The following is a 14,928-nucleotide window of genomic DNA, read 5'->3' on the forward strand; positions in this document are numbered from 1 at the left end:
TTACATATAACCTTAGAAAGGCTGATAACGTTTTTGAGGAAGTGTTTGGTTAAATAACTGTGGGTTTGCATTAATATTGGAGTTCTGCATCGCTCATCACTCTCCAAATGGTTCAGATCAAAGGCACAAGACCACTCAAATACACTCCTCCTAATTTTACGAGTAAACAGTATTCTAAAAAATAATCTTGATTTTTTTTTTTGTTTGTTTGAGCTCCCTGAAAGCCCAAGCACTCAGGTTCTTGAAAAATGACATTTACTGAATTTATTGTCATGTAAGTTTTTAACAACTCGTGAAGTCGTGAGACAATTTTGCATTCCGGGATTTTTTCTGAGAACCTGAGGGGAATTCTCAGTTCTCAAATGTTCCCATTTGGTGTTACAACAGCCACAGTAATTTCTTCCTCTGCACATGTAATTGCCAGAAGTCGTTTCATGAGTCTTCCACGGAATTACTATCCAGTAGGATCTAAAAAGACTGGGAGAGGGCAATTAAAAAATAACGTATTAAAAATGTTTGGGTGCATGGATATTGTGAATGAAACCAAGGGAATATGTAAATCCTTCAAATGGTGAAGTTTCCTGGTGCTTAAACAACTCAGCATGACTAATTGCTTTCTGTTCTCAGCCCATCTGCTCTCTTGGGTTCTTCTGGGCGCCGTGCTCAGGAGGAGGTTTGCACTCCCCCATTCCTGAATCACACCAGGAGATGGACCACCTTTCAGGCATCTAACCCTGGCACGTCAATCCAGAGTCACCACTGAGCAGATTCAAATCCTGAGAGCACAGCCTGGTTTCCAGTGCTGCCTCTCACCTGGGGTGCCAGACAGGGCCCGGGGCTGAGCTGTGGGCAGGTTCTGGTGGGGCAGGAGGTTATACCAGCTATTTTCCCAGTGAGCCCAACAGGCTGGTGATGTGTCTGTGTGCAGGAATGGGGATGGGGCTGGAAGGACGTGCAGCTGGTGGTTCTGTTGAGCTGGTATCCAGAGCAGCTGTGATCAGGGGCCTCAGGAAAATTAGTGCTTGAGGAAGGCCAGGATGGAAGGGGCTTGGAGCAGCCTGGTCTAGTGGAAGATGTCTCTGCCCATGTCAGGGTTGGAATGAGGTGGGCCTTTAAAGGTCCCTTCCAACCCAAACCATCCTTTGATTCTATTATTTGAAGATGAAAATGATGGAAATGCCAGCTGGCTCATGTTTCTCTGGAAGGGATGTCAGCTGACCCAGCAGGCAGGCAAACCAAGTACTTGGACTGGGCACTAAGCATGTTTGCATCCATGCCCTGGAAGTGTCCAAGGCCAGGTTGGACGGGGCTTGGAGCAACCTGGGCTAGTGGAAGGTGTCCCTGCCCACGGCAGGAAGTCTGGAATGGGATGATCTTTAAGGTCTCTTCCAACCCAACCCATTCTAGGTAGAGTTCCATGATCTGGGTGACTGTGCCAGGTGTGCAGGGCTGAGACGTGGCCATCCAGCACCAGCAGCTCAGGGGCATGTCCAGGCAGTCCTGGGACTATTCACAAATCAAGGTTTCCCTGGGAATTTTTTGTTTGAGAGCTGTTGGGAAAGATTGTGCTGGATTTTCAGAAATGCTCTGAATCTGTATGTTTGAACACGGAAAACCAGCCCTTTGGGGAGGTGGGATATTCCATCAGGAGACCTCTTGCTGCATTAGCAGAAAAGTCAGCAGCAACTTGAAAAATAAATGTTCAGATGCATTAAAGGCAGTATCACAAGTGTCTTGCTCTGGTTATAAGATCCATCAAACTTGAACACTTTTACAGTGTTCTCCAGGACCTTTTGGTCTGTTCCCCATGCCCAATATTGATTTCTCCTTCATACATTTCATGAAATAAAATATTTTCGATGGGCTCCAACATAATTTTAGCCTGAATTCCTTTCCTGGGTTAAATTGCAAGGGCGTCCTAGGGAAGAGTTTCTGCTGATTGTGAGAGGAATTTTCAAAACTCCATTTGGCTGAGGCTTGGAATCTTGTGTAAAGCAGTTTTTGTCAGGTCTGTAGCAATTCATATATTGTATGTGCATATGCAATTATGGAAATGGCCTAGCAGTTTATTGCCATTTCCATTTTTTTGTAGCTTTCCAGCTTTTTGGCAGCTGTTAGAGTGCAAATATGGGACAGGGGATTTTTTTCTGTCCTCTATGATATAATAGCTATTTAATTCCTCACATAAGAAATCTGGAATTGGAGGTAAAACACTGTTGAACTTTCACAGTCTTACATTAAGTCTTAATTATGATTCATCTCCTAACTTTACAGTTCTTAAACACCTTGATTTTAGCAGTAATACAATTAATCTGGTGAATTAGGTCTACAAAGTGAATTTTTAATTGAGTTTGAATTCAAAACCTGCTGTAGCTGATGACTGTCAGTCCCTGCTTCAGGCTGTATCACCACTTAGGGAAGGTTTCCCGTCTCAGGCCCCATGCTGGAGTGATGCTGCTTGGAAGGAGCAGCTCTCTTTTTGGTGACCGACTCTCCTGTGATATTTTCCTTGAAGCCAACTCTCCTCACACAGTGTTTTGTGAGTCTGTCAAGTGTCGCCGCTCTCCGTCACTTCCCCGCAAGCCTGGAGGCCCTGGGGCAGATTTGGCACCTGAGGTGCAGGGAAACCTGTGCCTGGGTGTGCAGGAAGTGGAGGGGCTGGTGATTAAAACATTTTTACATGCATTTGAGCACGTTCTGCAGTCAGCTGCCTGCTTTTATTTCTCGCAGGCAGTTGCTTTCCATTCGCATTCATATTGTGTAAGTACTGCCTTTGCTGCAGGAAATAACCTCCTAGGATTGCTGCCACGGCCAGTTCCATCATGGGAGTTCTTTCCATAATGGGAGTTGGTAGCTAACTTTGGGATAGGCAAGGTAAGGTATATCTGAGGGAAAAGAGGGGAAAAGATTTAAGAATACAACACAGATGGTTGAGTTGTGAATGTGACTGTGTTTGTTATCTGGGCTTTGAGATGAGAACTAAACATGGTCATGCTTGCATTGCTGTAGTCTTGTCCTTCTGATTTTCCCAGGATAGAAACCTATATGAACTATATGAAATAATAAGAAATTCTTTCAAAGCAATCCTCTGTTCCTCCTCATGCCACCCATATCCAAGCACAAACATCTCTTCTTCCTTACTTCCTCCGTTGTTTCTTTACTTTCTCTTCCTCAGTCTCTGACTGACATCTCTTCTTTCTCCTCTGAAGACTCATTCAGGGCCTGTGTCAGCCTGGACCTGCAATCTCTGAGTTTAAATCTTTATTTCTGGCACAGTAACATCAAATACCTCCACTGTTTACTCTAGAGAAAAAGCACATCCATCCTCTACCTTACTTTTTTACCCCACTCTGATTTTGCTCATGTTTTCAAGTGCTTCTTCCCAACGAACTCTCCATAGCCCATGTCAGACACTCATCTCCTCCCATGCCATAACAATATTTTTCTTACCAAGTCCAAAATACCTTTCAGGAAATTTGGCACCCAAATAGCAACGGTGCCGATGTCTGGCAAGATCTGACAGTCGAGTCGGGGTCTCGGCATACTTTGGCACTCTGCTATCTGTCAAAAGACTATGTAAAATCACAATGAAGGATGGAACGAGATAATAATGAAAAAAACACATAGTTAAGATAAATTAAAACTCAGCTACTCTGCTGGATTATTTTTCTGCACTTGGACAAGGCATAAGGGAAACTCATTCACAGTTCCGTTCAATTGAAGTTCAGAATCTCACATTTAGACACAAATCCTACCGAATAAAATATTTGGAAACAATTGGCCTCAGACCTGCAGAACAATGTATCTTTTTGGACTTGTAAAACAGCAGTTTTAGGGTTGTTTTATGGTTTGTCTTTGCAGCCAGACTAGCTTGACTTGTTCCTGAAAGCATTTTTGGCCTCCAATCACAAACTGAATTGACATCATTTCCTGCATTAATAGCTAACGAATCAAAACCTCCTATTAGGAAGCCAAGGTGATTTGGAAAAAAAAAAAAAAAAAGGAAAAGAAAAAAACAAACAAACAACCAAAACACCAAAAAAAAAAAAAAAAGAACCAAAACCCAAACAAATGCATCTTTAAGTCACGAGCCCTTGCTTTTGGCATGCTGTGGTACTTTCCAAAGCTTCTGAATGGCTGCACATTAAGAAAGGTTTGAGCTGTCCAGTTATTTAGGCTTCCTTTACTCACCTGAACTGCTGACTTTGTCTGTCCTTTCTTGCATAATAACTACTTTTTGATTGCTTAAAAGTACAGAAGCTTGTCCGTCCAATTCGTTGTGTTTAGTCTTACCTAATTCTGTGTGTCTTGTATTGTTTTACCTTGTAGGGTCCACCTTGAAACGACTATGTCTAGGCAAAGATCACAGTAGTAGTAACTATCCCATTTTTGTTTCTCAGTATTTCCTTCATGGCATGGGATGTTCTTTGCTTTTTTTATATTATTATTTTTTACTAAAAGCTAGTTGTTTTTAATAACTAGAGCTGATGCACTTATACGAGAAATCTAAATTGTGGTACTTTTGAGACTAATGCATGTGCTGTGATGTCTTGGGAACCTCGCATGCTGCAAGAGAGTCGTGGTGTTCTGTGTGTGTGTGAGACGTGCACGCATGCGGCCAGGAAACTGGGTTCAGTGTTTGTCTCTGAAATACACACCTTTATATGACTGCAGTTCTCTGCTGGAGGAATTGATAGCTTAAAACCATCCCGGCCCCCTTGAGCTGCATGAAATATTAAACACCAATTGAAGAGCTTTTCTCTCAAAAGCCTTATTTTTCTCACTTTCCCCCAAGTAAAGGAAAAGGGATTGAGCAGTATTCACTCAGAAGTGACGTTGCAGGTTGAATGCATGATCATTTAAAGGTTATTAACGTATTCTATATAAGCGTAGGACTAATTAGTGGACTCGGTTTCATTGGCTGGTAACTGATTAACAGAGAAAAGAAGACTGAATGTTCATGTTTGCTTATATAATCATTATACTACAGTTCTGTGAACTTTTTGCTTGGAGAGATGGTCTTTATTTCCAATCTTTAGCTATCTCAAATATGTTAGCTGAAAAGTTACTTTACATTTCCTGCTTAGGTCAGATCAGGCTCCTTCAGTCACAGTTCCCTGCTGAGCTTGCTGTGTCAGAGTTGTAGTTACCAACACAGGACAAGCACAGAAAATTTTCTTCCCTAGTGAACATATAAACTTAAAACCTCTGTCAATACTCTTCCTGACTGCTTTTATCTATACCAAAAGTTCTTTATCTTTGTCTCAAAAATTCACCCCCCACTATGTTCTCTCTCCTTTGTCTTCTATACATTCGTGGTCCCGATGGGGTTTTTTTCCCCAAAAATATGCAGGTGGCCAAATAAATGGTCCCGACGTCATCGAGAGAGATGGTGGGTTCCCAGAGCCTTTGAGGCACAGGAGCCAGTCCTACCTGTAACCTCTGCAACAATTACATTTTTCCAGGAGGACAGTAAACTTATGCAAGCAAAATAAATGGTAAATCAATTTTATGAATGCCTGCAGTTCTAGCAATACATCCCACCTCCCACTTTCTCGTGGTAGTCTCTGATAAGGTGTTGTCTGCCTCAGGATGGCAGCTTTACTGGGCTGCATTCCTGGCTTCTCTCCCTGTCCTTAATTTCCCCAGAGAGACGTTAGTGGCCAAGGTAACATGATGTGATAGAAAATACAGACCCATTGGACTTGGACCATTTCTTTAAGCAAAGGAGTTCTGTAGCCAGGAGGGGGAGGGTTAAAAGTCTGAAAAGCCACCATTGGAGTGGCAGTAGATGAGAAGGTGTTTGAGCTGCAGAGCTGAGGCAGAGATGTCATTGTCAGTTCTCTCTGTGTGATTTTCCAGGATCCTCGACCAACAGCCTGGTGACGTGTCCTGAGCCCCTCCCGCAGTCGACGCTGCAGGTTCAGGCCAACAACAGTAACAACAAGAAAGGGACGTTCACAGATGACCTGCACAAGCTGGTGGACCAGTGGACGAGCAAAACTGTTGGAGCTGCACAGACAAAACCTTCTCTAAACCAACTGAAGCAGAACCAAAAAAGGCAAGACATGGAGCCAAAGGCTAACCCCATGCAAACACAGAATGAGACATGTGGAGTAAGTGGCCCTCCTTGAAGGACATACCTTTTGCTATGTGTCTGACAGCCTTTTCAGAACTCAAATGTGGAGGAGGACATAGACTAAAATTACTCCAGATAGATGCTTCCTATAAATGTCCAGCTCTTTTCATTCAGTACTAATCCGATTTTTTTTTAAAATCGTCTTTTGGAATAATCTTAAGGGATACGTGGGCTGCAGTATATATATATATATACATATATATATATAAAATATATATTTTTTAATTCCAAACTGCTTATTAACAATGATACACAGCAATACTCATATCATTACCACCTGTTGCTCGACTTCAGTTTCAACTTACTAAAAGTTTTCTTCTTTTCGATGTTTAATATTAACCTTCCTTCAACAGAACAGTAGCTGGTGGCTTGGGGATTGTGAGCCGTTGTTTGAGTGGAATTGGAGTGAGTACTGGGCTGAGAGAGGGGCCAGCTGGATGTGTGTGCTGACCCTTGCTTGTTGTACCGGGCACCGTGACAATACCACCCTCAGAAATGCTGTGAAAGTATCCTACAGCAAACAGGCACCTTTTCCTCCCCTTGTATGTTCAGTAGCAGGACAAAGCCATTGCAATGTGTGTGTGTTCAGTGCTGGTTTTCATGGCTGAGGGGTGATACAGAGGGAGGCAAAAAAAGGGATGAGTGCACATCCAGAACCCCAGTTTACCATTCTGTCCCACCCTGGCCTGGGTTTCCAGATGTCTTCCTTCTCCTCACAACTGGGGGTTGTTTGACTAATAAGTTTTGCTGGCTTCATTTTTTTTGAAAAATGAAAAATTGAGCCAAAGTAGAGGAAAATAACAGTGAGGAGCTGCTTTGTAATCCCTTAGAAGCAAGAGAACTAGATCTGGGTAGTAAACCATTGTCTTTTTTGGCATGTAGAAGGAAAAAAACCCGTGTAGCACTGGTAGCTCTGTAGTTGTTCGTGAGGTGAGATGTGCCAAGGAGGAACTGCTCCAGTGCCTCTGCTTTGGGACCTGCACGTTCCTGAGTCGACTGGGTCACTGACTGCACAGGGAAAAACGTTTGTGCAAATTTATTAAGCAATTTAATTTCAATTCTTAGTTGCCAAACTGGGCGAAAAGTAAATAATCCTTCTACGTAGTAATGGTTTAGCTGGCTCCAGAGTTACATATACTTGAAGATTTATAGAGAGTGATGGTGAGGGCACAGATTTTGCTCTGTGAAGTCACTTCTTACCTTCTTCTGATGTGCTTTTCGTGGTGTTTTGGTGTCTTTCCCCCGAGACTCCTGCAGCAGTTTGAAGTATTCGATGTGGGTGTTTTGCCCTCTTGTAACTGTGGAAAAGTGAGTGGTTGTTTTTCTTATTTAAATCACTCATTAGTATCAATTTAGAGTTAATTTTACCTCCTGCAGTCTTGGTGTCTCTGTCTCAAAGCCTGTGGGGAAGGCAGAATATCACAGAGAGAGCAGCAGGAACGTCCCTCTCTCAGGACACTGATCTTAGAGGGTTTATGTCCTTCTCAACCACAGCAGTTGTTCCAGGGAATCCACAGGGCTGACTGAAGTCTTTTGGAGGTGATTTGCCAAGAGCATGGAGAGGTTGGGATTCCCTGCTCTTCATTTCACATCATTCCTTGTTGCTTGGAGGAGTTGCTTGGAGCCCTGGTGTGGGTGATGCCTGGGATGGTTTGGGGCATGAAGTCCCCGTAAGGACCAGGGTGGCTGCAACAGAGATGCAAGGGCAGATGGCAAACATTCCTGGTGTGGGTTTTATTGGGTGTTTTGGCCATGAAGATGGCACAGAATGCTGTGAGTGACAGAAAATGGGGCAGTAGGATGATATAAAGGGCTTTGACAAGAGTTGGTTTGGGAGTTGAGCATCGTTCTGCTATTTGTACCCTTTGAATTCCAACCTAAAGGGGAAATTGAAGTTGAGGGAGGAGAGGGCTGTGTGGTGTTGGGAGAGAAGTGGCCAAAAGAGGAGGAAGGGAATAGTGTGACACAACCAGACAAGTGACCTGTGTGTCAGTGGTCGGAGGCATGAGCCCCATGAGATGTTACACCTCTGCTGAATCACAGCTGTGTCCACTGCAAGGACAAAAAGAACTTGGGAAATAACATAAAGGATGGGGAAAAATAGCTTTCCAAGAGGGAGAAAGGGAAGCTCAGGCTGTACTTCCTCAGTCCATCTGGTAACACCATCATTTGTCACTTCTTTTGATCAAAAATGCCTTTGCAACAAAAGAATAAGGAGCACTAAGCAGTTTTCCAGCCCATTAGAGAAAGTTATAGTAAGGTTTTATGTTGGAAATAAAGGCTGGATAAATAGGAAACACGGGGATTCTTATGCCTTTTGTGATTTTTTTTTTCAACTGGAATAAATAGCAGGAAGCTGTTAGGGCAGGTTGTCTCATCTCCTCATGTGGGGGATTGGTTTTGAGAAAAGCTGTCGCTGGTCCCGTGTGATGGTCAGAAATGAGGGGCTGGGGGCAACAGTATTTGTACCTTTGCTTCTGCGTTGTCTCTGGGGGTTTTTGGACAGAGAGATGCCTCCTTGAAGGGTTTTCATAAGGGGTAGGAGTGAAGTGAGTTGTCCCACGATGCAAAATACATTTTAAAAAAAATTATATATATAAAATATTAACTATACATTTAAATAGAAAAATGTATTTTTCAATTTATTATTTTCTTTTACTGTCCACCCACTGTCATTAATAAGCAGGGCAGCTGTGTGTCTGTCTTCAAGTCTTCTCTTTCCCCCTGGAACCAGAAGACTCTCTTTCCTGAGTTGTCTCTGATTTACCTGAGATGCTTCTACCACAAGCAGCAAATTGTTTGCTGTGAATGTAATATTTTATATGATTTTTTTAGCAAAGTGAAGGCTGGAAATAGCTCAGAAGAGAGACTGATGGTGTGCTTAATAAGAGTAAGTGATTTTATTTTTTGTCATCAGAAGTGTAGGCAGCAATGAAATAACTGGGATGCAAAGCAAAACTTTATATTTTGCTTTGTTTCTGTGGAAGTTTGGCTGCAAATCCTGGTTAGAAGCTTTCTTGGGGCGGGGGGAACTTCAGGCATCCAGTTGTGTCACAGGAGCACTGAAATGTTCCTTCCCAAATGTTTTAAGGAAGCATGGAAATGCAGGTAGAGTCTCATCAGCAGTAGTTTGAATTGTAATAGGAAATGTTAGAAAGAATTGAAGTCAAACTGCCTGATAGTGGTGATTTCTGTCTTTGTCATCTGTGTGAAGATATGGTGTAATAATTCTTTTTTACAGGTAATTCTGGTTGGCATTGGTCAAGGAATATGCTTAGGAATGTGAGCTGCCTTCTGTGCAAGTATACTGAATATTGGGTACTTACAGGCACTATTTAAAGATACCTGGGAATGAAGGGCTTGCCAAAAATGTTTTCTATTCTTCATGCTGTTCTGGAGCTCCATGGGTTTTAAAAAGGAAAAATATTACCCCCCCAAAAAAGGTGTAAACATGTTCCCAGTGCATGGTGAGGCTGTTCTGTGAACACACAGAACTGTGTCAGTGGGTGACGTGTGCTGGGGGCTTGGACACCGTCGGTAACATCTGCACATCTGCTGGCATTTCCTAACTCTGGCTCCATGGGCTGACTGCCAGGGAGCTGGAGGTGGGCAGGGGTGCCAAAACCAAGCAGGAGGACTAGTGCCACCTTTACTGTATCCTCCGTCTCTGTTGGGTTGGAAGAATAGTGAAAAATGAACCTGTGTTTGAAGCTTGGGCTGAATGTCAGAATGACTTTCCAGGAACTTGGAAAAGCATAAACACAAATATTCAGGAGCACCTAATAACTTCAGGTTTTCAGCAAACTGGGCAAAAGTGATAAAAGAGGTGGATTGGCATTCTTGCCTGCTCATGTTGGCAGCCAGCTGTGACTCTACCCTGCCACTCAGTTTTGTTTCAGTGGTAGCTGGTCTATACAGAAGTAAAACACTAATACTAATGGGGTAGCCATCAAAAGAAAAATATTCTAAATCCTGACTTTTTAGGTGGGCTGTGATAGTTACAGTCAGCTTTCACAGCAGAATTACCTGGTTTCCTCTATTCCAATATAAACCCAGAAGTATTTATGGTGTTCGTGAGTCATACCCAATCTTGGCTGTGTATTTGACAGTACAGGAGCTGTGAGTATCTCTGAGGTGGCACTTTGGAGCTTGCCTGGTGAAGCACAAGAACAAGGCAGAGAATTAAAACAAGTCCAAAGAACAGATTGGGGGTTTTTAAACTACTTGAGTCTTTGTCCTGTGGGGTTTGTTTCATTTTTGCCAGTGTTTTCCTGTATGTTCTCCTCTGTGTGTGTATTATTCTTGTTTTCTAAATGAGTCTGTGTGATTATTTGGTGCAAAGGGAAGACTGGCAGGAGAAGGCAGGTGTTGGGAAGCAGGAAGGAGAGGTGGCTGGTACCTGCAGGGATGTGTACAGGGCAGAGGTTTGCCAGTGCAGGCAGAGCTGGGGAAGGGCAGGTGGGGAGGTGGCCTGAGCAGAGGGGAGAGGGCAGTGGGCAAAGGTGCCCCTGTTAGGTGTTGGTTCAGTAAGTTTATTGCTTCTACAGAGGAGGTTAATGGATATGTAGAGGGGGAGAGCAGGGGAGGAACTTCCCTTCCTACACATGTCACAGAGGGTACTCTGCCCCCCTGAGATCCCCCAGGAGTGTGTGCAGGGCTGGGGCCTCAGCACGAGAGGGACTTGGAGCAAGTCCAGAGGAGGTCACGGAGATGCTCCAAGGGCTGGAACCCCTCTGCTCTGGAGCCAGGCTGGGAGAGCTGGGGGGGTTCACCTGGAGAAGAGAAGGATCCAGGGACACCCGAGAGCCCCTTCCAGTGCCTAAAGGGGCTCCAGGAGAGCTGGAGAGGGACTGGGGACAAGGGATGGAGGGACAAGACACAGGGAATGACTTCCCACTGCCAGAGGGCAGGAATAGATGGGATACTGGGAAGAGATTCTTCCCTGTGAGGGTGGGGAGCCCTGGCACAGGTTGCCCAGAGAAGCTGTGGCTGCGCCATCCCTGGAAGTGTCCAAGGCCAGGTTGGATGGGGCTTGGAGCAACCTGGACTAGTGGAAGGTGTCCCTGCCCATGGCAGGAGGTCTGGAATGAGATGAGCTTTAAGGTCCCTTCCAACCCAAACCATTCTGTGATTGATTCTAGGACTAAAGGACATCAACCCAGTCTTTCTTCCTTAAAAAAAAAAAAAAAAAAGTAGAGAAATCCCTATTAAATATCTCTGGCAGACAGACTTTTTACATGGTGATGTCAGGTGTAAATTTTGCAGAGCAGTTGTTAAATTTGTTGGTTTTGGGACTGTTGGCCTTATCAGCCTCCTTAAGGCCAGGGCAGCTGACTCTGCTAGGCCTCAACACGCAGCAGAACAAACAGGAGGACATGAATATTGTAACATGAAAAATGAAGTCATGCCATCCATAGTTGGCTAAGCCATGTAATCTGTGGCATTCCTCATTGCTGGTGTTATAGAGTCTAAAGTTGAATCAGAAAGGGAGAAGACCAGTTCTGCTTTCCACTCCTTCAGGAGGGTTGTTTTATTCTAAATAACCCCCAAAGTTGTGTCCTGTGTGACTGTGGGTACAGCTCCAAGGATCTTTGTATGTCAGTGGTCTCTCAACATGGGTTGCTGGAGCTGGATGCTCAAGTGCTCTGATATTGTACTGCTTGTTTTCAATTGCCAAGATAACTTCAGAAACCATTCACAGCCATGTCTTCAAGCTGTGGGGAGAATGCCAAAGCCAGCAGCCCCACTGGAAGCCAAAGCCTTGGCTCCCTGGGATATAGTGGGTGTAGCTGGTGCACCCTGTAGAATCAACAGCCTGTGCCAGAACTGGCACCTTTCATAGAACCACAGAGTCACTGAGGCTGGAAAAGCCCTCTGAGACCACTGAGTCCAGGCATTCCCCCAGCACTGCCAAGGCCACCACTAACCCACGTTCCCAAATGCCACATCCACACATCTGTTAATCCCTTCAGGGGCAGGGACTCCACCCTGGGCAGCCTCCAGCAAACTTGCAGAACTGACAAGGGAGTGGCCAAGGGGAGAGGTGCCTTGGGCCAGCAGGGAGCCAGGGATACCAGACATGTCCTTTCAGCCTAGAACTGGCCAGCTGATGAGAGATGGGAGAACCCACAGGCTCACAGCTGCACTGGGGACTCTCCAGCCCCAGCAGCTCTCAGGCTGGTGCTCAGGTGACCACTCTGACCACTGACAGGGCTCTGGCCAGGAATCCCAGGGCCTTCCCTCGGTGCATCTCGTTAAACACCAACCTGGCTGACTTGAAATGCTGAGCTAGTCCTGTTCACAGCTGAGATCTGACCCCATGTAGGTGACGAATGCACCTCATTCATCACCTTTTGAATGTCCATCTTCGTCCCTTCAACCTGTACAAGCAAAGGGACTTGTAGTCTCCTGGCTTCCCTGGAGCTGGGAAATCCACAGCTCCTTGTGCTGCTTTGAGGACTCTTTTGGCACATGTTAATTTTGGTGTTTCAGTCAGCATCTCCATGCAGGACTCAATGGGTTGTGTGGGCTTCCATCAGTGTTGAGTCATCAGAACTGGTTAAAAGGTGATGGTTAAATAGAGGCCATGACCAAGAGACTCCTACCCAGGGGAAGACACAAGAGCCAGATGTTGTGCCTCCTAAAGTGTGCATTTAGCTCCCTTGAAGCATGGGATGAAGGTAGAGGAAGAAAACTTAAGTCATTAATATGCATTTGTCATGACATTATCAAGTTTAATGAGTATGTGTAATGGTGGGTTTGGAGCATGACACAATTTTGTTCCCAGTAGCACATACACAGCCTTAAATCCAGCTGCTGCTTTGCTGAGGAATTCAGCTGAGAAGGAGAAAGTTCAGAAGCTTGAATTGGGGTGAGTCAGATTTCTCAGTACTTTAAAAGAGCTGAAAATGATGTTTTTCAAGTTAATTTTTAAATAGGGCCACTGAAAATGTCACCTCACATTTTCAATGCCACTGAATAAATAATCTGTTGCTAGTGTAAGAAATGCTGTCCTGGAACCATAGAATGTCCTGAGTTGGAAGGGGCCATCAAAGATCATCAAGTCCAACTCCTGGCCCAGCACAGGACACCCCCCAACAATCCCACCACGTGCCTGAGAGCATTGTCCAAAATCTGTATTTTGGTTAGGTACATCACTCACAGGTGTTTAGCTTGGTGGAAACCATGATTTTGAGGATGTTAAAACAAGAGTTTAATAACAGCTTAAAGAAGTGTGCTGGTCTTAAAAATATGTCCCTGGTTCCTCTGTTTCTTGTTCTTTGATGTCTGTTGTTAATTTTGGTGGGGTTTTACACTTTAATGATGTCAAATTCATCACACTGAGGCGTCTCTTTCAGTTCGACGTTCACCATCAGATTTAGGTTTCAGATGAAAGGAAGTGAAGAAGGGTATCAAATACTTCTGTATTTTTCTAAAATTGCTCTTGGAGCAGAGGTTCATGCCCCAAAGCAGAAAATCCCAGGGGGACATTGCCATTTTTATTGTTAATTGAGAAATTAGAAGCATGGAGTAAGTGTTCCACACACAGCCTTATACGTATATTCATTTTTTCTGTTGAAATTTCACCTTCATACCAATTTTATCAATTGAATGTAAAATATCACATTGGTGGGAGATTCCCAGAATTAAGTAACACCCCTTTTTCCTATGCCACAAATAGGTGCTGGCATGCTGGGAACCCCACGGGGAGTTGTAAACTCTGTGACATTAAAAACATAATGAAATGTCAATGTCTGGGATAACGGCAGTTCCCATGGTATTGCGCAGGATGGAGTGTGTCATCTGGAAAGCTCTGCCATCCCATGTCGAGGGAGAGCTCTTTCTCTGCCCCTTGCATGCAAAAGCTGAATAACTGTAGTGGGTGTTAATAGAATTCCAGAAAACCGGCTGGAATTGGTTGTGGCAGCGCCTGAGGCAGAGCAGCCCCGCTGTGCCCTCGCTGGTTTTGCCACCCTGGCAGGTCTCCTTCCTTTCCTCAGTTCTCTGGGGCCAGATGAAACAGTTTTGTACAGAAATATGGGCTAGGATTTTTAAGCCTCTTCTGAGGCGTGAGAAAGCCTCTTCTGAGGCTTGTCTCACGTAAGCGTGTGAGATTTGGGTTAATTCTGCACTTGGTGCAGTTCATTTACTTCTATGCACAAGATAAAAGATACTTGAGTTCCTTTGGACATGCGAAATTGTTTGTGACTTTTTATGGTGTTCATCCTCACTTGTTTAGTGATGCTTCCTGCCTTCTTGAAGAGCGAGGTTATAATCAGATAACTTTCCCCTCTGCCCCATATCAATCTTTCCTATTAATTTCCAAATTTTATGTCTTTAAAAAGAAAAAAAAAAACTCAAAAAACAAAACAAACCCAACCCAATCCCCCACCAAAAATATAAAAGGAAAAAAAAGAAATGAACCCAAAATAAAGGCCCAAGGACACTGTGACACCCTTGTGCCTGTGCCCCCAGCTGGCAGCCTGTGCCATGCCGTGGGGGAGCAGTACCACCATGGACATGTGTGTCTGGGCTCGGTGTCACTGCCCGTGGCAGGGGGGAAGAGGAGCTCTGTAGCGACGCTTCTTGTATTTCTCTTTTTGTAGGTAAATTCGGTAAGGACAGGACTGGGGAGCAAGTGCCCTGTTCCGGTGGCTTGCCCCATGCCCACAGGATTAGCTCCTGGAGCTCCACCATCCCTGCCAGTGCCTGTGCCAGGGCCCGCCCTTGCTGGCGCGGTGACACCGTATGTGATGCCTCTCTGTCAGTACGGAGGAGTTTTCCCCAGC

At 44.6% G+C, this 14,928-nt stretch overlaps 1 protein-coding gene across 1 annotated transcript in view; it reads left to right on the forward strand.

The window, feature by feature from the left end:
- WNK2 (WNK lysine deficient protein kinase 2) overlaps positions 1-14,928 on the forward strand; it is an 82,707-nt gene that overhangs the window by 58,604 nt on the left and 9,175 nt on the right. Inside the window, 2 exon segments of the mRNA XM_029964657.1 lie at positions 4,330-4,374; positions 5,863-6,116. Coding sequence (XP_029820517.1) covers positions 4,330-4,374; positions 5,863-6,116 — 299 coding nt within the window.

Source organism: Manacus vitellinus, unplaced genomic scaffold, assembly GCF_001715985.3.
Source record: "Manacus vitellinus isolate BGI_N305 unplaced genomic scaffold, ASM171598v3 scaffold_77_pilon, whole genome shotgun sequence".
NCBI classification, from domain to species: Eukaryota; Metazoa; Chordata; class Aves; order Passeriformes; family Pipridae; genus Manacus; species Manacus vitellinus.